This window comes from Notamacropus eugenii, chromosome 7 (genome assembly GCF_028372415.1).
Source record: "Notamacropus eugenii isolate mMacEug1 chromosome 7, mMacEug1.pri_v2, whole genome shotgun sequence".
Lineage (NCBI taxonomy): Eukaryota > Metazoa > Chordata > Mammalia > Diprotodontia > Macropodidae > Notamacropus > Notamacropus eugenii.
Genome location: NC_092878.1, coordinates 1,109,860 through 1,129,353, shown reverse-complemented (window position 1 = coordinate 1,129,353; position 19,494 = coordinate 1,109,860). Strand labels below are relative to the sequence as shown.

Below are 19,494 nucleotides of genomic sequence, written 5' to 3'. Positions count from 1 at the left end.
CCCCAAAATCTCAGTGCAGTTTTAAGCTTTTTGGGACTCCTGTATACATATCTGTGTACACTTGTCTCTTTCCTCACACCTGACAGAATTTAACAAGCTCCTTGACAGTAAGGACTATTTCAGCTTTGTCTTTGTATCCCCAGTGTATAGCATGGTGCTGGTACCCAGTATATACTTAATGAAGATTTATGGATTGATTATTTAAACTAGAAAGAGACCACTCCGGGAGGTCCTTGGGGAGGCTGAGATCCAGAGAGGTTGAGCTCACCGAAGGCTGCCCATTTAGTTAGTGGTAGACTTGAGATTTGAACCTTGGTCTCTGACGTGTTTCTTCTCCTGTTCTTCTCTTTACACTGCTCTGTTTCCACTAATCTATGTGCATGCAAATAGATGTGCATTCTTACCTCAGAAGATTAACTGTTATCTCATTGTTGCTCTGGAAATATGTTTGATTTTTTTCTTTAGCACTATCAGTCTTAGAGATAAGGTTTTCACTTAATCTTCCAGTGCAGTTTTTATATGGATAAGGTTTATTTTACTTTTAGCTTGTCCCAAGTTGTCAGTTGGAAATCAAACATGGAAATCTTTATAAAAATATTTTCTCAATTGGCAGGTTTCCCACGGGAGGGGAGGGGCTGGGTGTTACCCAAATATTTGGGCAGTAGGAGTCTTTTTTTTAATTAGTGCAAGCGCATGATTCAGGTGGCTGGGCAGAAATGACTGGCAGGTAGCACAGTAGTTGCTGTTGCTTCGTCATACTTATTATCCTACTTATTTTCCAGAAGTGCTCAGTGGAAGAACTGCAGCCATCGCTGTTGACTTTCCAGTGGGCCACTCCCCTAGGCCATTCCTAGCCCCTGGGCTAGGCACAAAACATATACTTTTGTGGTCCCCTCTTCTCTTTCTCCCTCCCTGAATGGAAAAGGTCTTCAGTGACAAAGATAAACACGTAGGGCATAATTAGGGTTGATTTCTCGTTAGTCAGATGGACAGGGTCATGGCTGATCCCCATTTACCTGCTCTAAGTATGTATTTGGTATCTACAGCAAATGGTGAGGTGCAAACCGGCCATGTTCCATAGGACTTTATAAGATGGATATAAAGAGAATATCCCATTAAAATTATTAAATGATTAGAATGGAATGTAAAAGCATTTTATGCAACTTATACTTGGAATACATTTCCCCTCCTACGTGGTGCTTTTGGCAATTATAACTTAAGCATTCTGTCGCTGTGACATGGCTTTTACGTGCCTAACAAGCAGTCAGATGTTTATTGATGGTGATGGTGAAGTTGAGCAACCTCAAACAAAAAATTAGAGACAAATTGAGTACCAGAAATTTTGTGACGTACGGTCATTTTTTGCTTTTCACTGCGTGTCAGTCCTAAAAACTGGTTTGGAAAGCAGAACTTCAAAATATTAACATTTTAGCCTCATAATCAAGACTGTAGGCAGTCTTGATAGAGGGATTATAATAAAGAGTAGGTCTAACAGGAAAATGGGTTCAAATTCCAATTGGCCTCAGGGTCTGGAAGATGGTGGTGTTCTGCCTCTGACACTAGCTCTGTGACCCTTAAGCAGTCACTTAGCCTCTCAGCGCCCCATGTAACTGTTTAATTTGTAGGACAGTTGCTGGCTGATTTGCTTTGGGAGAGGGAATTTCCTCTCCGGGAGTTCTGGAGACTGATGGAATGACTAGTCCAGACCAAACTCTGAGTAGATGAACTCGTAATGGGGGAACTGATGAATAAACAGATTAGAGTGGAAAGGGAATTGATCCAGTCACATTAAGGCTTAGCAAAACTTAAAAGTTGAAAAGCAAGGACTTAACTGTTAAAAATTAGTAGTAGAATTAATAAGGAATTATTTAAATTGTTTACTTTGGGGGGGTTAAAATTATTTGTATCTAAAGATACAAGAATGAGAAATAATTTTTCCTTTTTCTATATTTATAGCTATCCTTGGAATGCATAATTTAATAACCAACACTCAACTCTGTGACATAGTGGGAAATGACAGCGGTGTGGGCAAAGATGATTTTTCAAGTAAGTGCTTACTATTCATTGTACATTCAAACCCCTTTGTCATGTGTGTTGCTGCAACGTTGTCAGTTAATTTTGTCACTTAGACTAAGTTTCATGTTGAGAGTGAACATGAGATTTACTACTAATGATGGAGGAAGACTATGAATATGAACCATTGGATCTTTAATTGCTTGGCTGGCAATTTATTCTAAAGACTAAAAAACACCACTACCATCACAACTGGAAATTAGATCATCTGATAATCCAAAAGTCATTTAGGTTTTTACACTGACATTTTGCAGCAGTTCAGATAGAATAATGGAAACATATTGTAAAACTCTAATTCAGGAGAAGTTAGAAACGTGTGTATAGCTTCTGAACCCAAACCTACTAAATATGTTATATGTAAGTATATCCATACAAGTTTATGTATCAGTGAAATTATTCTGGATTCATAGAATCAAAGAATTTAGAATTAGAAGAAACATTAGAGGTATGTAATTTCACCTTCCACTCTTGGTAAGTAAACCCTTCTGCATCATTCTACAGGGTGAGCTTTCAGGTCCTAGGTAGAGCACCAAGGGCAGGGCAGCTCCCTGTCCTTTATTCGAACCTATAGGGACCTTGTGTCTTCCTCTTTATAATTCCCTTCCCAGCTCTCATTGTTCTTTTAGGGGCAACACGGAGCACAATCTGTTTCCTCCTCCATGTGATAGCCCATCTAGGTGACAGCCCTAAAGGTGGCGATTTTCTCTCTTTTTGCCTTCCTTCTCCAGGTCAGATGCATTCAGATGACACAGTTTTTAGACGCCTTGCCCTTCTTTTTGATCTGTCTTTGGACATATTACAGTTTGCCGTTTCCCTCAATATGTGACCTGACATTAAAACTCTTACTCAGCATGTACTGGCCTCACACCACCGTTAATGCAGCACAAGATTGTATTAGGTTTTTTATTAACCCTGTCACTCTGTGGTTCCTGTTAATCTCTTCACCAACCAGAAGCACTCTTCCCTCCCCGTACCTCTGCCCAGTCTTTTTCATGACTACTTCTGGTTCCCCAGCCCTGCACTGCACTGTCAACCCTTTGCTTTGATTCGTACTGTCCCTGGTGTTAGGAAAGCCTTCACTCCTTTCTCTTTCATTGAACTGGGTATACGGACTACTTCAGGTCCAAGATAACGTTTGTTTATTCAACTGTCTAAAAATGTTCAGCCGTGTTAAAGTTTAGAGCGTATGAGTAATTGTGAGGAACAAATCTTCCAATAGATGATGTATTCGGTGCTTCTGTGTCCATAGTAAGCATATGAATGCTGGCAGCCAGCGTGGCTGTCAGAAAGACTAATACTGATTCATTTACGCTGTAGATGTGGTCAAGGGTGAAAAAATGCTCCCAGTGTTTGATGAACCACCAAATCCTACCAATGTTGAAGAGAGCTTACGGAGAATTAAGAAAAATGATTCTCGTCTTATTGAAGTAAATTTGAATAATATAAAGGTAAGTTCTTAAGAATTAATAAGACTATGGTATATTGCTTTCATCCAGCTGGATGTAAGAAGTGTCTAAATTGGAATGCCTTACCATCTGTACTCTACTTTCGCCTGTCATAAGAGCAGAGAACTCTCACCAGTTTCATATGAGTATATAGGTAGGTTCTTAAGAATTTAATAAGTTCATATTTCATTCCTCTTTATCCAGTAGAACCTAGGATAAGAGTTGACTAGGTTTTAATTAGCATAGTTATTTCTTGTTATTAAAGATACTGAGAACTACATATTATAAAAATCGTTTCCCACATTGTCTCATAAAAGGAAAAATTCCTTGAGAGCAAAGCTGCGTAGATGGTGAACACTTGTAGCAAGACAAGAGGTGCACTGACCTCCCTGGGATAGGCTTGCCCCCAGAAGATGTAGAAAATTACCAATTGAGCTTAGTTTTTGATCTTGAATTCTCTCTCTACTTAACACCTCAAATTTCTTTAAAAAAAAAAACAAAACTGCCTTAAGTTCCAGGGTTCATTTTAGTTTTGTCCCTGCCTTTCCTCAGTTGTGTAGAATAATTTAAAGCTACAGCAGAATCAGCTAACATTTGCTACAGCTACATAGGAAATCGTAAAGTATGGTCCTTCCTTCTCAGCAGGGTTGGTTATGCTTGTCTCTGCTGTAACACTACCTACCTTACTCTCAGGATCACAGTAGGATTGAACCTTCTTACTTTCCAAGAAAAGAGTGGAAAAGATGTTGGAGAGAAAGATTTTGGAATTGTGGTTGTTCTTTCCTAGTTTTGTTTTTTATTAATTATGCAAAAGTAGAATTAAATAATTTAGCCTAGATACTGCTTTAGAGAAGCAGATTATTATAGATTGATTCTACCAGGCAAGTATAATAATAGTTTAAATTTGCTGCTTATTTCTGGCGTTTTGCCTTCCTTCTAAAATAAGAAATTATGTCATCCAGAAATGTTAAGAATTTGAAGATTTAAAAATTGTAAGAAACTAATTACCTGGAGTTGGAGCTCTTGTGGTGACTTTTTATCCTTGTCAGTAAGTAGCTGCACGTAACATGCCACACTTTAAAGACATCCTGAATTTATTCGGTCCTGTACATTTTTTTCTCATAGTCAGAGACAGCCAAGTGAAATCAAGGTACATACTGTTACAGATGCTAGAACATAGGTTTTCTTACTGTTTCAGGGAAAAAACTTCTCATTCTTTTATATTTCTCTGGGATGAGTCCTTGAGGCAATAAAATAGATCCACATCACTAGTGCCTCAGACTTGCCAAACTACTGGATAATGGAAAATAGTTTTGTCATTAGTAATCAGACAATTTACTTTGAAGTTATTTGGTTTTGTTTTGTAGTAGATACGTCTTGTATTATTTTAAGCTAATATTAAAGTGTTTTCTATTATCCCAGAACATAAAAATAAACTGAAGAGAGCTGATTCAGAAATGAATATCTTCATCTGTAATATTAGTGAATTGGACTGGATGGTTTTCTGAGATCCTTTCCATCTGTGAAATTTAGTGATTTCCGATTTTAACAGATTTGAAACTCTTTGAATCAAATTGGATCTTCATTTTATATTGTTAGTCACTTTTCAGTCATGTCCGACTCTGCATGACCCCTTTTAGGAGATCTTCTTGGCAAAGATACTAGAATGGTTTGCCATTTCCTTGTCCAGCTCATTTTACAGATGAAGAAATTGAAGCAGACAGGGTGAAGTGACTTGTCCAAGATTACACAGTAAGTGTCTGAGGCTGGATTTGAACTCAGGTCTTCCTGACCTCGAGCCTACCTCTTTATCACCTGGCTGCTCACTTTAATTAAGAATATTCAAAATCAGCATCACTCGTTTGTGAGATGGAAAGGATTTCCTAGGTAGTTACCCTTTTCTATAAATATCTGAGGTGGTGAAATCCACACCTTGAGGCTGCAGTTTGTGGATTTTAAGAGTCTGTATCATCCATAGGCATCAACATAGATGTGGAAGACATTTATTTTCATTTGTAGATCAGTAGTTGTATTAATGTGCAGATTCTTTCAGAAAACTGGCTCTTACCTTACCAAGTACATCCTATAAGGATTCAGTTGATAATAGATGATTCTTTTTGAAAAATAAGAATATTTCAATTTTTTTTCTGAATTCCTTTTTTCAAGAATATTCCAATTCCAACCCTCAAAGAATTTGCAAAAGCTTTGGAAGACAACACCCATGTGACATGCTTCAGTCTTGCGGCCACCCGCAGCAACGACCCTGTTGCAGTTGTAAGTAAGCTTCTGTTGGTGATACGTAAGCCAGGTATGGGGTCAGTGGAAGAGGGAGGCAGCTCCAAACGGCTGCCTTTAAGTCACGTTTACTGACTTCTTCTCTAATTGTTTAGATTGTCTACTTCTTAATCACTAATTATTTCTTCGTTGTATATGCCTTATCTCCCCAACTAGATAATCTTCCTCAGACTTGTGCCACGTTTGTACTCCTTAGCAGTTAGGACCACCCAGAGCAGATGCTCAGATAATGCGTATTTGTTACTTGTATTCTGTCAGAATGCAGCACGCATAGCCATGCATTTGCATTTTAGGCAGCTAGGTGATGCGGTGGATAAACGCGCTGGGCTTGATGTCAGGAAGACCTCAGATGCTTCCTACCTGTGTGACCTTGGGCATGTCACTTAACTGCTGTCTGCCTCAGCTTCCTCATCTGTAAAATGGAGATAACAGGAGCGCCCACCTCCGAGGGTTGTTGTGAGGATCGCATGAGATATTTGTAAAGTGCTGAGCCCGGTGCCTGGCACATAGTGAGCACGATCTAAATGTTCGCTGTTATTTTAGAATTCTAGAACCCTAGAAGGTCAGTGCCTCATCTAGTCCAGCTTCTTCACAGTATAGATGAGGGCACTGAAGCTCCAAGAGTTTAGATGAATGTCCAAGCTCGCATACCTAGTAGTGGCAGAGCCAAGACCAGAGCCCAGGTCTCCTGATTCCCAGTCTAGTTTTCTTTTCTCTGAAGCTCATTGCTTTCTCTTCAACTCTGTGTGCTTAGTCTGACACCCTGCGTCCTTGGATTGAGCCTTGAGCCCTGTTCCTCCTCCTGCCCCAACGTGGCCCTGCTCTCCGATCCTTCTGACAAGAGTTGTAGTCACAGCATGAGATCTCTGCCCCTCCATGAACAATCTCCCCATTTCAGTCAGTCAGCAGATATTCCTTAAGGGCAGGGACCTTTGGACTAGAAAGACAAAGATGGAGCTTGGAGGACGTCGAGCCCCAAAATCAGCATGACTGACAAAGCAGGTCATAGCTAGTTTGATAAGTTCAAGTCGCTAGTCTGAGAATCCCGAACAGCGTGTCGATGTGATTTCTGGAGGATGGTCAGCGTGCCCCAGGACTTGGAGAAGGACACGTGCTGTCTTATTTTGCAAAAGAAGGAAAGGGAATGCGTTCAGTTGGCAGGGTTCTAGGACACTTTTCAAGGGAGAGGGATTGAACGTTTAGGGAAGGCATCGATGATCACAAGGAGGCCGGCGCGGCTTCACCAATAGAAGGTTGTCCCAGATTAGCTTTATTTCCTTCTTTAGCAGGATTAATAGACTGGTGGGTTAGGAAAGGTTATAGATTTAGTTTATCTTGATTTTAACAGAACATTTGACAAAATCTTTCACATTTCTTTTAGAAAAGATGGAACAAGGCAGCCTAGGCGGTAGCCTCGTTTATGGGAATTCAGAATTGTTCGACTTACTGGATCCCCAAAATAATCATTAACGAACATCGGCAGATTGGCAGAGCTCTAGAGAAATGCCCAGGGTTGCCGCCTAGGGATGCTTGGTCCTCTGCTCTTCAACCTTTTAATCAGTGGCTTAGATAAAGTCATAGATGTGGTTATCAGGTTTGCAGATGACATAAAACTGAGAAGAACAGATAATATACGAGCTGAAAGAATCAAGGTTTCAGCAAACTGGAATGTTGGGCCAAATCTAATAGGATAAAACTTACAGGGACAGATGTAAAATCTTCAACGCTTGTGTTTTAAAAATAACTTTGCAAATGCAGAATGGAGAGGAGCATAGTTAGGTAACAGTTCATCTGAAAGATATATTGGGATTTCAGGGATATATAAACTCAGTGTGAGTCAGTAGTTTTGATATAGCATCCAAAAAATCTCTTGTTTATCTTAGGCTGCCTTAAGAGAGATAAAGTTCAGACTAGAGGGTGAAGGTTCTGGATACCATGTGTTAGGAAGGATATTGATAAACCTGAAGAGCAGCCGGAGAAAGTGACCAGGGTGATGAAGGGTTGACTTCAAGATCGTGCCACCTATGAATGGAGAAGAGCCAGGAGAAAAAAAGACTTAGTGATGGATATATATCTTTAAGTTTCTGAAAGGCCATCAATGAATGTAAACTGGGGCTAGTCATTGCACCTGCCTCCCAGGTGGATGGAAGGCCCAAATAAGATAATCTTTGTAAAGTGTTTTGTAAACCTTCAAGTTCAAGTTCAAGCTCTAGATAATGATGATGCAGAAAAGGCCACCCTGTATCAGTAGAGGGAATTTCCTCATCTCAGAGTTCCCGATACCAGTGAAATTACAGGGCCAGTTCCTATCCTAAAAATAAAGGCCTCTGGCTTTAGCTAGATATGGTTCATTCAATATGTCAATATTTTTATAAATTGAGGAATGAAGATTACATGACCAATAGCTATTGACTTTCTGAGACTATTATGTGCATATTGATACAAGAGCAAAATTTGCCTTCTCTGTTCTAGGAGGTCAAGGGAATTTAAAGATTTAGATGTCCAAATTTTCCCAGAATGGAGATTGGGGGCTTAAACCATATGGGTAGAGTGGATTTAAGATAATATCATATTAAAAAAAAAGATGTGTCATTCAATAAGCATTATCAAGTAAAGATATTAACCTAAATATATTTTAAAGTATTAACAGTATCTTAAACTTTTAAATCTAGTTTATGGAATATTAATTTTGATTTTTCTTTCCCTTTTTAGGCATTTGCAGACATGCTGAAAGTGAATAAAACATTGAAAAGCTTAAATTTGGAGTCCAACTTTATTACAGGAGCTGGTATTCAAGCGCTGATAGATGCCTTAAAAGAAAATGAAACCCTGGCTGAGATCAAGATTGATAACCAGGTTAATTAGTAATACTGTAATATAATTATAGCCCAAAACAATGCCTATAGAGCTTTGGAGGTCAAGAAAAGGAAGGGCTGGAGACTGTAGGGTCCATAGGAAGGGCTTTCTGAGTAGTTAGTTGGCTTATTAAAATTTTCAATAAGCTTTTGCATAATTGGGAAGTTGTCAAGGGCATACATGTATTACTAGTCTTAGCTAAATAGTCTAATGCAGGACTTTTAAAAATAGTGGAATTTTTTTTGCTTTTAATGCAGATTTCTGTTTTTTCATGAGCAATAATAATGGATTTTTCAGTCACCATAGGATGCTATGCAGGTAGCAACTTGGCTTTCCATTTTAGCAGTGTTCCACTGTAAAGTAAGACTGTTCCTGCTTTTCCCTCAGCCTGGACCTGTCTGTCTTCTCCTGCATCCAAGTACCCTCCTTGTTCATTTAAGTCAGAGGGGAAGAGTTGGGAACATGAATCTGAATCTGTGTGAGGGCATGCGAAGCCATTATGAAATTTTGTGGTTGGATAGTTTCGATTTCTCCTAAATAAATACAGCATAGCCTTCTGTATATTCCTTTCTGCCCCCAAGATAAGCACAGGTTATGGAAGTCACATCGAACCAAAAGCCTGTGGAGTGGCCCTAGGAAAGAGTATAAACATTTGATGCAAGCACTGATAATCAAAAAAATTATGTGAATTTCTAATTAGAAAAACTGTGAGCCGGATGTCATCTAAAAACATTAATTTAACAAGTGTTTTATGATCAAAATTTGCAAAAAAGGACACGTAGAGGAATGAACTAACGTTTCAAGCTTTAACACTGCCTATGACAGAAGGCTACTCTGTAATCACTGTGCCAGAGCTTGACTAGCCCTTGACAAGCTGAGCTATTGACTTTTGAATGACCTACATGGAAATAACCCTTAAAAATTATCTGAGGACCTTAGTTTAGGTTTCATATTCAGCAGTTGCCCAGGCACATCCTTGTTGGAGAATGTGATGCCTTTTTCAGAAGGGGCTGATAACCTTTTTCACTCACTGTAAAGCTAGATTGCACATGGAGGGGATTTTTATTCATTTTAAGTCTGGAGGTAGGGTTACTCAAGAGCTTCTATGTATGTAGATTGTCAGATTTCACTAGTGGTACCAAGCCAGGAGCCCTAGTGATGGCCTTCATGTATCACTACCCTCTCTAGAGCCTCCAGGTGAAGTAATAAGCAACTGCTTCAGCTTTTCTTTTTTATTCCTCTGCTTAAAAACAATCGCAGTTTAGCTCGTGTTAAACAGTTACCAAGTACACCGAGAACCTTGTCTCTCTGGTACCTATCCATCTAGTTTTCTCAGTAGTTGGAATAATTTTTGGCTAGGGCAAAAACTAGAAGAAAAGATAAAAGAGGACCAGTATGGATCCCATTCTGCTTTCCTGTATTATTCTTGGGCTCTAGCCACTCCCTTCCCATATGGGAACTGCAGCTTACTGTTTGAAATCCGAGGGCTAGGACGTTGGAAGCACCCAGGTCGAAGAACAACGAGATATTGTTCCCTGTCTAAATGATCCCTTTCTAAAATGTGTAAAGTAAAAAGTGGTAGCACTTTGAGGAAAACTTCACCATGTAGGGACAGGTGTTAAGCACATATGATTTTTGAAGACTTGCTACTATTCCAAAAAAAATGCCTTTGCAAACTCAGAACTTGATGCCGTATTATTTCTTCAGAAGTAACAAGTTCAGAGTGGTCACCTTTAGTGCTACCTAGAAAAGTCATGTTTTCACAGAAAAGAGAAAGATCTGTACTTCAAAAACTCTTAACATAGATTCAGAATTTAAACAAGTTATTGCACATCTTTTAGGTAGAGAACTAAACTTTTGAAACTTGTCCATTTTTCTTAGGTATTTTGGGATAAATTTGAAGCAGAACAAAACAGCACACATTCATATGCTCCTGACTGTTTGTATTAGGCATGGCTTTCTGTGGGAAATAATTATTCAAGTTTGTTAATAATATTCTGTTTCTAATTACATTCTAGAGGCAGCAGTTGGGGACAGCTGTTGAATTGGAAATGGCCAGGCTGCTTGAGGAAAACACAAAGATTCTTAAATTCGGATATCAGTTTACACAGCAGGGACCACGAACCAGGGCAGCCAATGCTATAACGAAAAACAATGACTTGGGTAAGATGTGTTCTAGAAAAAAGTCTGTGGTGTGCAGTGATGGTGCTTGTATTGGGAGTTTTTTAATGCATTGATGATGGTAGATATTTTAGAAAAAAAAAATCTTCCTTAAAGGGGTTGAAATTTTTAAAGTTGTATTGAATTATCATTCTCAAAAATTAATTCCTTTAAATTAGGACACTGTCAGAAGTGGATCAAAAACATATGACCCTATCTTGACATTACAAGCTTCAAGTAGAGGATTTTGCCATCTTAATGTTAAAAAAGAAAGAGATTGTAGCAAGTCCCAAGTTTAATTAATTAACTAAACATTCTGAGAATCATCTTAGTGCTACTTTACTCCCCCTCTTTTGCCTCCTCCTGGTGCTCTTTGCTTTCTAGAGCATTCTAAGTAGAATGCCGTACAGTTACCGCTACTACATGTCAGTGGTTAGTTACATGTTCATGTTATTGCTACGTCTAAGAAACCCCAGGTATAAATTTATGGCATTAAGTACTACGTGCCCTCTTATGCCCAAATTAAGTTAGGGAAGCTGATGGAAAATACATGTTCCCAGCATTCTATAATAGCTGAAATTAAGTTAATATTTTGGGAAAAGTAGCATGCAGGGTCTGATTTTCAAAACTCCTTTTCTCCCCTGAACACATTAGGCCTACCTTATTATGGTCCTTTCCTCTCACCCACACCACAGTCTCTGAGCTCTAGGAATTTCCTTACTTATGCTTTAGACACAGTAACTACTTTACTGCAGTGGGTCTTCCAACCACAAGGGGGTATTTGACATTCCGTTTGTTATTCTACAACGTGGGCAGAGAATATCAAAATATGAGCTCAGCTGTAAACCCAAATTCCTCCAACTTCATGCTAAAGTCACTCCCTGTTCATCCATACACACTTATTTTCTCTCCCTTTCTTCTCTTCCCCCTCTTCATTTTAGCTTTCCCCAAATTCTCGACTGCAGATTTATAGCCCAGATATCTCGGCGAGGTGACCGTTTGAGCTGAAAAAAGAAAACGATGGTAGAAGGCTGGGAGACCAGTCAGTGGAGGCCTTGAAGCAAGATCAGAGAAGCCTAGATCTAGAGGGGGGAGGAGGCTTCAGGGTTGTCAAGGTGAGAAAATGACAGCTTAGGGAGGCACAGTGATGTATTTAGGGTCTCTGTGATAATGTGTGTCAGTCAGAATTTGAACCAAGAACATTTGACTACAAATTCAGCTCCCTTTACCATGTTGCATGAATAGGGATCTTTACTTGAAAGCAGTTGAGAATCATTCTAAACTAGAGAAAAGATATGTATCATCAAAATGATGCTTCTGCATTAGGATAATTCAAAGGAAAGGTAGAGCTGGCTAGGAGAATTAAAATAGATGATTAGAACTTATGCCTGCATAGTCACTGGCAGAAGAAATAAGGAGCAGGTCCAAGCAATATAGTGAAGGAATATCCTGTAGAATTTGGTGATGGATTCTCCAGTCATTGCCAGGAAAGGAGCACATGAAGACCTACTCCATAGCGAGGCAGAAGAAGTTTTACAATTAGTTTCTTCTGTCTGGTTTCGTCTTTTCCTCAGAATCAGGGTTTTACCATCAGTTCTTAGTTATGGTTCCCAGGCCCAAACACTCATTTTTGCCTTAAGATCACAAGGTGGAAAGGGGTTTTGTAACTTAAAAATCCTAAAAGTTAAAAAATAGTCACAGATTACCCGGCTTAGAATTGGAGTACAAAACCTTTTAGAAATTTTCATTTTTTACTGTCAAATTTCTCTTCTACTTTAGCTTCAAATCTGAAAAATGGGGGAATGTCTTTTTCAGGTACCTGACTTTGATATGTTTTTTTCCTCCCACTTTCTTAGTCTGAAGTACTCAGAAACATTCCTGCGTTTTTTTTTCATCTCTCCAGCCAAGAAGTTTCAGGGCGTCAGCGACAAAAGGTTACGGAGTTCACCCACATGGCCACTGAGCTCTGAGTTTTGTGTCTCTGTCTTTATACTCACTTTTTGATCTGCTGTCTTTGTCATCAGTTTCTCACGTATTTGGCTTAGCTGCTCTACATTTCTGTCTCTCACCTTTGCTTGTTTACATGAATCTTGGCCATATGTTTTAAAAATAGGCTTAGACTAGAATGCTGCTTCCGATGTACCTGAACTAATTCCTCAACCTTATTTCTTAAAAGTACAGAAGTTGAACTCTAAAATGAGACAATTAGCCTGTAGTTTGCATTTTAGATATTTCTGTACCTGAATGAAGTTATTTTTTATTTTGAGCATTCTAAAATCTTTCTTCTTTTTCCATAATAACCCATTTATTACATAGCCAACTTTTAGTATTCATTAAGATTGGGAAGTTAGAATCAGGAACAGAAATTAATTTATTTTCATTAAGAACAAAATACGAGATGTACGTCATCCTACAATAGTATTTATTGATTGCTGAATACAAGGAGCTTTATTAGGTCTTCTCATTTTTATTTTTCTCCTTGGTAGTCTGCTAATGCCTTTGGAAGTATTAGAATCGCCTGACCTCATCCCTAAGTCCAGCAGTAGGGAAGAAGAAGGTGTTACTTCATGTGAACCTTTGTCCTGACCATGAGATCAGCCCCATGTATTGGCTTTCTTTAATCATTGAGAAAACCATTTGAAGAGAAGGAATTAAAGCCTCAAGCAGCCATTTGCTCTACTTGCTTTCCTTATTTGAGCAAAGTAAATCATCCTTTGGCTCTGTCTGTGAATACTCTTTGCTTCTATTTGGAGGGAAGACCAAGAGACTAGCACTCAGTCTAGTTTAACTGAAGAATTTGCGATGTGAATAATGAAAAGATAACCCTTAAAATACAAACAGTTTGGGAAGGGAATCTTAAACCGAGTGTCCCTGACCAGGGGGCCGGGGCCTTTCTTTGTCTGTTGTAGCAGCGATATATAAAGTTTTGCCTGAAGCCAGAAGAAGTTTGGGCCAGTGAGCCTTTCCCCTGAGAGAGACAGACAGACAGACAGACTGCCTGCCTGCCTCTGGTTCCTGAAGACCTCAACCTGTTCTCAGTCATTTCTGCGTTGTCACACACTTTGGGGAGAGAAGACAGTAAAATCTTCACAATCGTCTTACTTAAACCCTTAATTTTACAGATAAAATCCCACACAAGTTGAACATTGGTCTCATTTCTGTCTTTGTATCCATCCCTAGTATCTAACAGAGTGTCTGGTATACAGTGGGCACTTCATAAATGCTTACGATTTTGTTCAGCCAAGATCATTTAGCTCGGTCAGTGGTGTCACCCAGCCCAGGGTTCTCTCAGCAGCTGAGCTGGTTTGTAGAGTCCAGCTGGGGGACAAGATCATGGCAACCAAAAGTGACCTGGAAATGTCAAAGGCCGTAAACTGGGAAGATGCCTTAAATTATTTTTGTTATTTTGTCATTAATTTTAAACTGGTTCATTTTACGTGAAAGAGACACAGAGGAGAGAAAATAGGGAAAGCAACGATAAGTTGTGTCTGTAAAGATAAGTTGTGTGTCTGTAGTGTGTTCCTGTCCTGAGGTAAATCCATTGTACCCTGTAATCAAAAAAGCATGTATATTCCTTAATTACGTCTGCCTGCGTGTCATCTTTATTTGATTGTTTCAAGATAATTACTTAGCCACGAACAAGCAAGTTTTTTAAGATGGTGATGAGTCCTTTCAGTAATCTGTTGCATGTTTGGTTAAAAGTTGTATGTTCAGGATTTAAGCCTTGACAGTAAAAACAAGGTAGGAAAGGCAGACTTTTTTACAGAATTGCACATATTAACCTAAAAATTATTGACTGGTTTTACTATTAGATTTCTAAAGTTTCTTTAATGACTATGTACACATTGGAGCACAGGGTCTGTAGAACAGAGTAGTATATTCTCTGGAATACTCAGCTCAGTGTGTAAATTAGAAAGGTAGGTAATGCAAAAACTTAAAGTGTAGTACAAATTTAAAATGGAAAATATCACAAACTAAATTGTAGCCTGATGCTAGTACTTGACAGTAACTTAAGTTTATTTTGAAAAAGGTTGACATTGTGAGAACTATGAATTTCTAAAATACATCCTTAAATTGTTCTTACAGTTCGCAAGAGACGAGTTGAAGGAGATCACCCGTAAATTCATCAGCGTGGGACACTTTGAAAGGTCACGAAGGCCTTCGTGTTGATTTCAGACTTAAAATTTGTCTAGGTTAGAAGGGAAATGACTGGAAATTTCATTCCTTTTTATATATACTGTATACATAAATTTTTCCCCAGTGAGATGTTAGCAGCTTCAGATTCTGTAAAATCAATAGTAGATAATCTTTTTTATATTTTGGAACATTTTTTCTGCTTTCTGCTCAAATCAATTTTAGTTTAGTTTAAAAGTGCTCACTTGTAAAGGAATCATTGGGTACAGAGAAATCCAACTGATTCCATTTGAAACCCAAAAGAGAAAGTTGGGGAAGTCTTTAGGTGGAAAGGTGATTTTTTTAGAACAATTTTTTATTGAAAAGGGACTCTGCAGACATCTGCAGTTATTACAGTTGCCGTTACTCTTTTTTAGACACCTGGCGCTTAAGCTTTCTTATGATTAATGTTAAAATGTCTTCATTTTTAGAATGTGTGCCTGCAATAAACTGGTTCACTCTTTCAAGAGAGAGTGCCAGAATTTAGAAACACATTACTTAAAATATATCCTTTTAAGAGCAAAATCTTCTAGGAAAAAAAATGTTTTTGCTACATTCCAGAGCACTAGCTCTATGGTCTGAAATGTCTAAAACATTCAGATGTTTGTAAAACAAGGCTGTCAGCCTTTTCATGTTACATAACTGTTCAGATATACAGACAGATCCAGGTTAGTTGTAGTTTTCCTTCCAGGTAGCTGTGGTAGACGTACTTTCTGTAAAGACGCTTCCCTCAGTGAATGAATGCTAGGAACAGCTGCATAGGAAAGTATTTTATAGGTTCCCCTGTAAAAACATATCCAACTTATTAACTTACTTTTGGTTATTCAGGATAACAGAGGAATTCCTTATTATTTTGTACCTCCAAATGACAGATAATAGGACCTATTAATGTTTCCATGTAATCTAATGGCTAAATGTTAGTAAATTTGAAAGAGGTGTTTTTAAAATTATTTTAGATACCATACAGTGAAGTAGGAAATATCAGGTTAGCATACATAACTGTGCCAACAGTATTTACTCAACACTATAACTTTGCCAGTCAGGAAGAAAAATTACTGTTCTTTTTGGAAATTGTCTAGTTTTTCTATTTATTTTTCTCTTCCTATTTTGTATTCATACTGTGTAAAAAAAACTCCACCAATGAAAATAAGTTTTCTAGTTGCTATAAAAGCACCCCAAGGAAAAGAGGAGGCCCCTTGCTGAGATGAGCTGATTGAAGGGAGATCCAAGAATCAAGACCCACACGAGAGAATTTGCTTTTGGTTGGCTCATCTCTGAGATGCCCTGGAAGCAGTGAAGTGGCCAGATAGAGACAGCTGAAGGAAGTTTAGGAAGTGAGGCGTCTAGGTAACCTCTCCTTTATAATTGAGGGTTATAGCCTTTTTAGGGAGAGTTTCTAAAGGAGATAATTGAGTTTTTAGTATTTTGTCTTTTCAACGTTTGTTGTTGAATTCCTTGTATTTTCTCTGAACTGTCTAATCAGCCAGGAAGTAATCCTTTTAACTTCTGGACGAAGGCTTCTCTCATCGTAATTGTGATGTTTACCTTTGTCCTGGGTTTGACAGAGTCTAGAATGGTGGGTCATAGTTTGGCTATTAATTATTTATGATTCTAGGTCTTTTAATTGCTTTTTAGGTTAGCCCGGCTACTCTTTAAATCACTAGTCAGTGTTTGAGTTGCACTATATATTTAAAAGACTGCACAATTCTAGCAGGCTGGGGAAAGAAGCGTACTGCACTGAAAGGTCCTGATGGGTTATACCTCATGCCATTGGAGCAAGCCTTCCTCGCTTAGTTCTTCTGTGTATGTAGGTACATATGTAGTCACTGAAGTTATTTTTGAATGTGTAGGTTTGCCCTCCACGCTCCCACTTTCACTAAGGTTAGAAAATTTATTGATCCTACCTGGATTTTTGTGTCATACTTAGAGAAATGTCTTTTTTCCCATGTTCTGTTTAAATATGTAGAGTATTACCGTGTTGAGCGTTTTGCTGGTGCCATACTGTATTTAATTCAATTTTTAATTTGGAAAAAAACATCCTCTTGAATTTTCTTCAAAGATAAAAGTGTATCTCTTTGAACGTAGACTCTATTCCATAAAAGAATAAGTGACCATCTCAAGGGAGGAAACTGATGCTTGCTTTCTAAAACTCGGCGAAGCAGACTTTGAATACATTTCAGCAATTCCCTCACGCTCTAAGATTTTTGTTGGCTGATTGACCAGATGCTTCATGTTACACCAAAGATTTCATTTTCTAAGACTCCATTTTACAGTCCAACTGAAAGCTTCAGTGCGCCCATCTTTTTTGCTTTTGGTTAAAGTTTTTTTGAGAGCTTTTATTAAAAGCTTTTTAAAAAAACAACAACAGATAAACTTTTTCAACTGAAGATAACTTTTGCAAAATGTTTCCTATTTTAAAACCCACCAGTAATGGCTTGTGTGAGTTTGGAATGGGTTTTGGTGCTATGTAGACGTGTTCAGTTTGACTTAGCTGTCGTGTAAAGTTATCTAAGTAAAACTTCATGTGTACTGAGTGCCTGTCATTTAAAAGATCAATTGACAAGAATTTTTGAGAAAAGTCATCTTTCTGTTGTCAAAAGATTTGCAAATTCTTATAATCTAATTCAGACTGAAAGTATCCTTTGTATTATGTAATGAGATACATTTTTGGAAATGTTGCATGTAAATGTATATTTTTGTAAATCAAATTATATTTTCCCATTGGCTTAATACTTGAATTTTGGTCATGTGTTCCAACACATTGTGGGTTGGGAGGGGAGGGCGCTCCACATTAAAAATAGGACACCTAAATGGGAAAACAGATTTTCTGGTAATAATGCCATAATATTATATAAATTTGATATTGTAAAAAATTGCCAAGTGAAACAACCCAGAACACTCCAGAGAACCTTTCATTTGGAGTTTTGGCAATTTTTGGCAATTTGACCTTACCTTTTAAGGTGAAAATAGCTCACTTCAAAACAGCGATAAGTGGCCTCTTTTCCTTTGGGGTTTATAGCCTCCTCTGTTCTTCATAGATTTGGTACCACCAGAACTTACAAAGGTGGGTTTTCTGATCCTCTGTAGTGCTCCCTTTTTGAGCGCTCCATCAGTTAACTTCTAACCCAGGGCCAGCCACAAGAGGAGAGAACAGTGAAATGTCAGAAGCAACTCTGGTTACTTCTCCAGTGTTTTATTTGGAGTGCTAAAGTTTAAAAATTCTTCCTCACTTTAGCTGACTCAGTCACTAATTTGTACCTTCTGATTTGTCAGTACAATCAGAGCTCTGTCATTAAGAGACTCCTAATGAGAAAGTTAAAGGAACTTCATATGAATTCTTTAACATTTTTTAAAACCTTTGTACTGTGAATAATCACAGTGCCTTAGATTTTTGTTTGTTGGAGATTCATGTTCGAATCCAAAACTTTCCTGTGCTAGGAATGATTTTCTGCATCTGTTAAGTTAAATAATATAAAAACCATTCTAATTCTATGAAAATTAGAAAACTTAAGGATTTGTAATAAAAGTTTCTGTAAAATCTTATTCATTTGGATTTCACTCTATGGGGATTTGTGGTAATTCGGGTGACAACTTAGTTCTCAGTGAAGAAAAGATTGGATAAACAGATAATCTGAAGAAGACGGGAGATTTAAGCTTAAAACACTAGTAACATTCAAGAATGATGTCAAATTATTTTTAACATATTCTCTAATAACACAGTCCTTCCAGCATTAGATCATCCTATAGACTAGTTACTGAATGTTTAAAGTGACCAAAAACATCTCATTTCTTTAAAAAGTATTCTGTAATTCAGACCTTCCATTTTTAATCCTAATAGGATTTTATATAATCATAAAGTCCCAAAGGGAGGAGGAGATCTCAGTACACACCTGAGCAGAAACTCCTTTATAACACTCCTAACAAGTGGTAATCTGCTTTCTGCTTGAAGACTTTCAGTAATTGGGGAACTATCTCCGAAGTCTAAAGGCTGTACTTTTGGGAGAGCTCTCCTTGTTAGGACATTTTGCTTTATGCCAAATCTGCATTTCCACCCCTTAAGCTCATTATGCCTAGTTCTGCCCTCTGGGACTAATCAGAGGAAATCTAATCACTTTTCTATAGTTAGCAGTTCTCAAGGGACAGCAATCTTACCTTCTCTGGTGTGGGAGAAAGAGTACTCAATTTAGAGTCAGAGAACCTGGCTTCAAATCATGACTGCTACTACCCATGTGACCTTAGACAAGTCACTGAATAACCTCCCTTGACCTCAGTTTCCTCATCTGTAAAATAAGAGGGTTGAACTTGATGATCTCCAAGGTCTTCTTCAGCCCTACATCCGAGTCTTGTTTTCTGTCGGCCAAGCATGCATAGCATGGTTTCTGGTCCCCTCATCTTCCTGGTAGCCTCTCTCTATCTAGCTTACTAGCATTGCTGTTCTGTATGGGATCTCACCACTAGAAAGTCCGCCCCTGCCCGTCACCCACTACTTAAT

General features: G+C 38.3%; 1 protein-coding gene across 2 annotated transcripts in view; it reads left to right on the top strand.

The window, feature by feature from the left end:
* The window catches only part of TMOD3 (tropomodulin 3), a 70,122-nt gene extending 54,653 nt beyond the window's left edge, over positions 1 to 15,469 (top strand). For both annotated transcript variants that reach the window (XM_072622750.1, XM_072622751.1), the window contains exons 5-10: positions 1,957 to 2,046; positions 3,391 to 3,521; positions 5,685 to 5,792; positions 8,526 to 8,669; positions 10,688 to 10,832; positions 14,916 to 15,469. In XM_072622750.1, the coding sequence (XP_072478851.1) occupies positions 1,957 to 2,046; positions 3,391 to 3,521; positions 5,685 to 5,792; positions 8,526 to 8,669; positions 10,688 to 10,832; positions 14,916 to 14,950 (653 nt within the window). In that variant the 3' untranslated portion in view covers positions 14,951 to 15,469. The remainder of the gene's footprint in view (positions 1 to 1,956; positions 2,047 to 3,390; positions 3,522 to 5,684; positions 5,793 to 8,525; positions 8,670 to 10,687; positions 10,833 to 14,915) is intronic.
* The last annotated feature ends 4,025 nt before the right edge of the window (positions 15,470 to 19,494 follow it).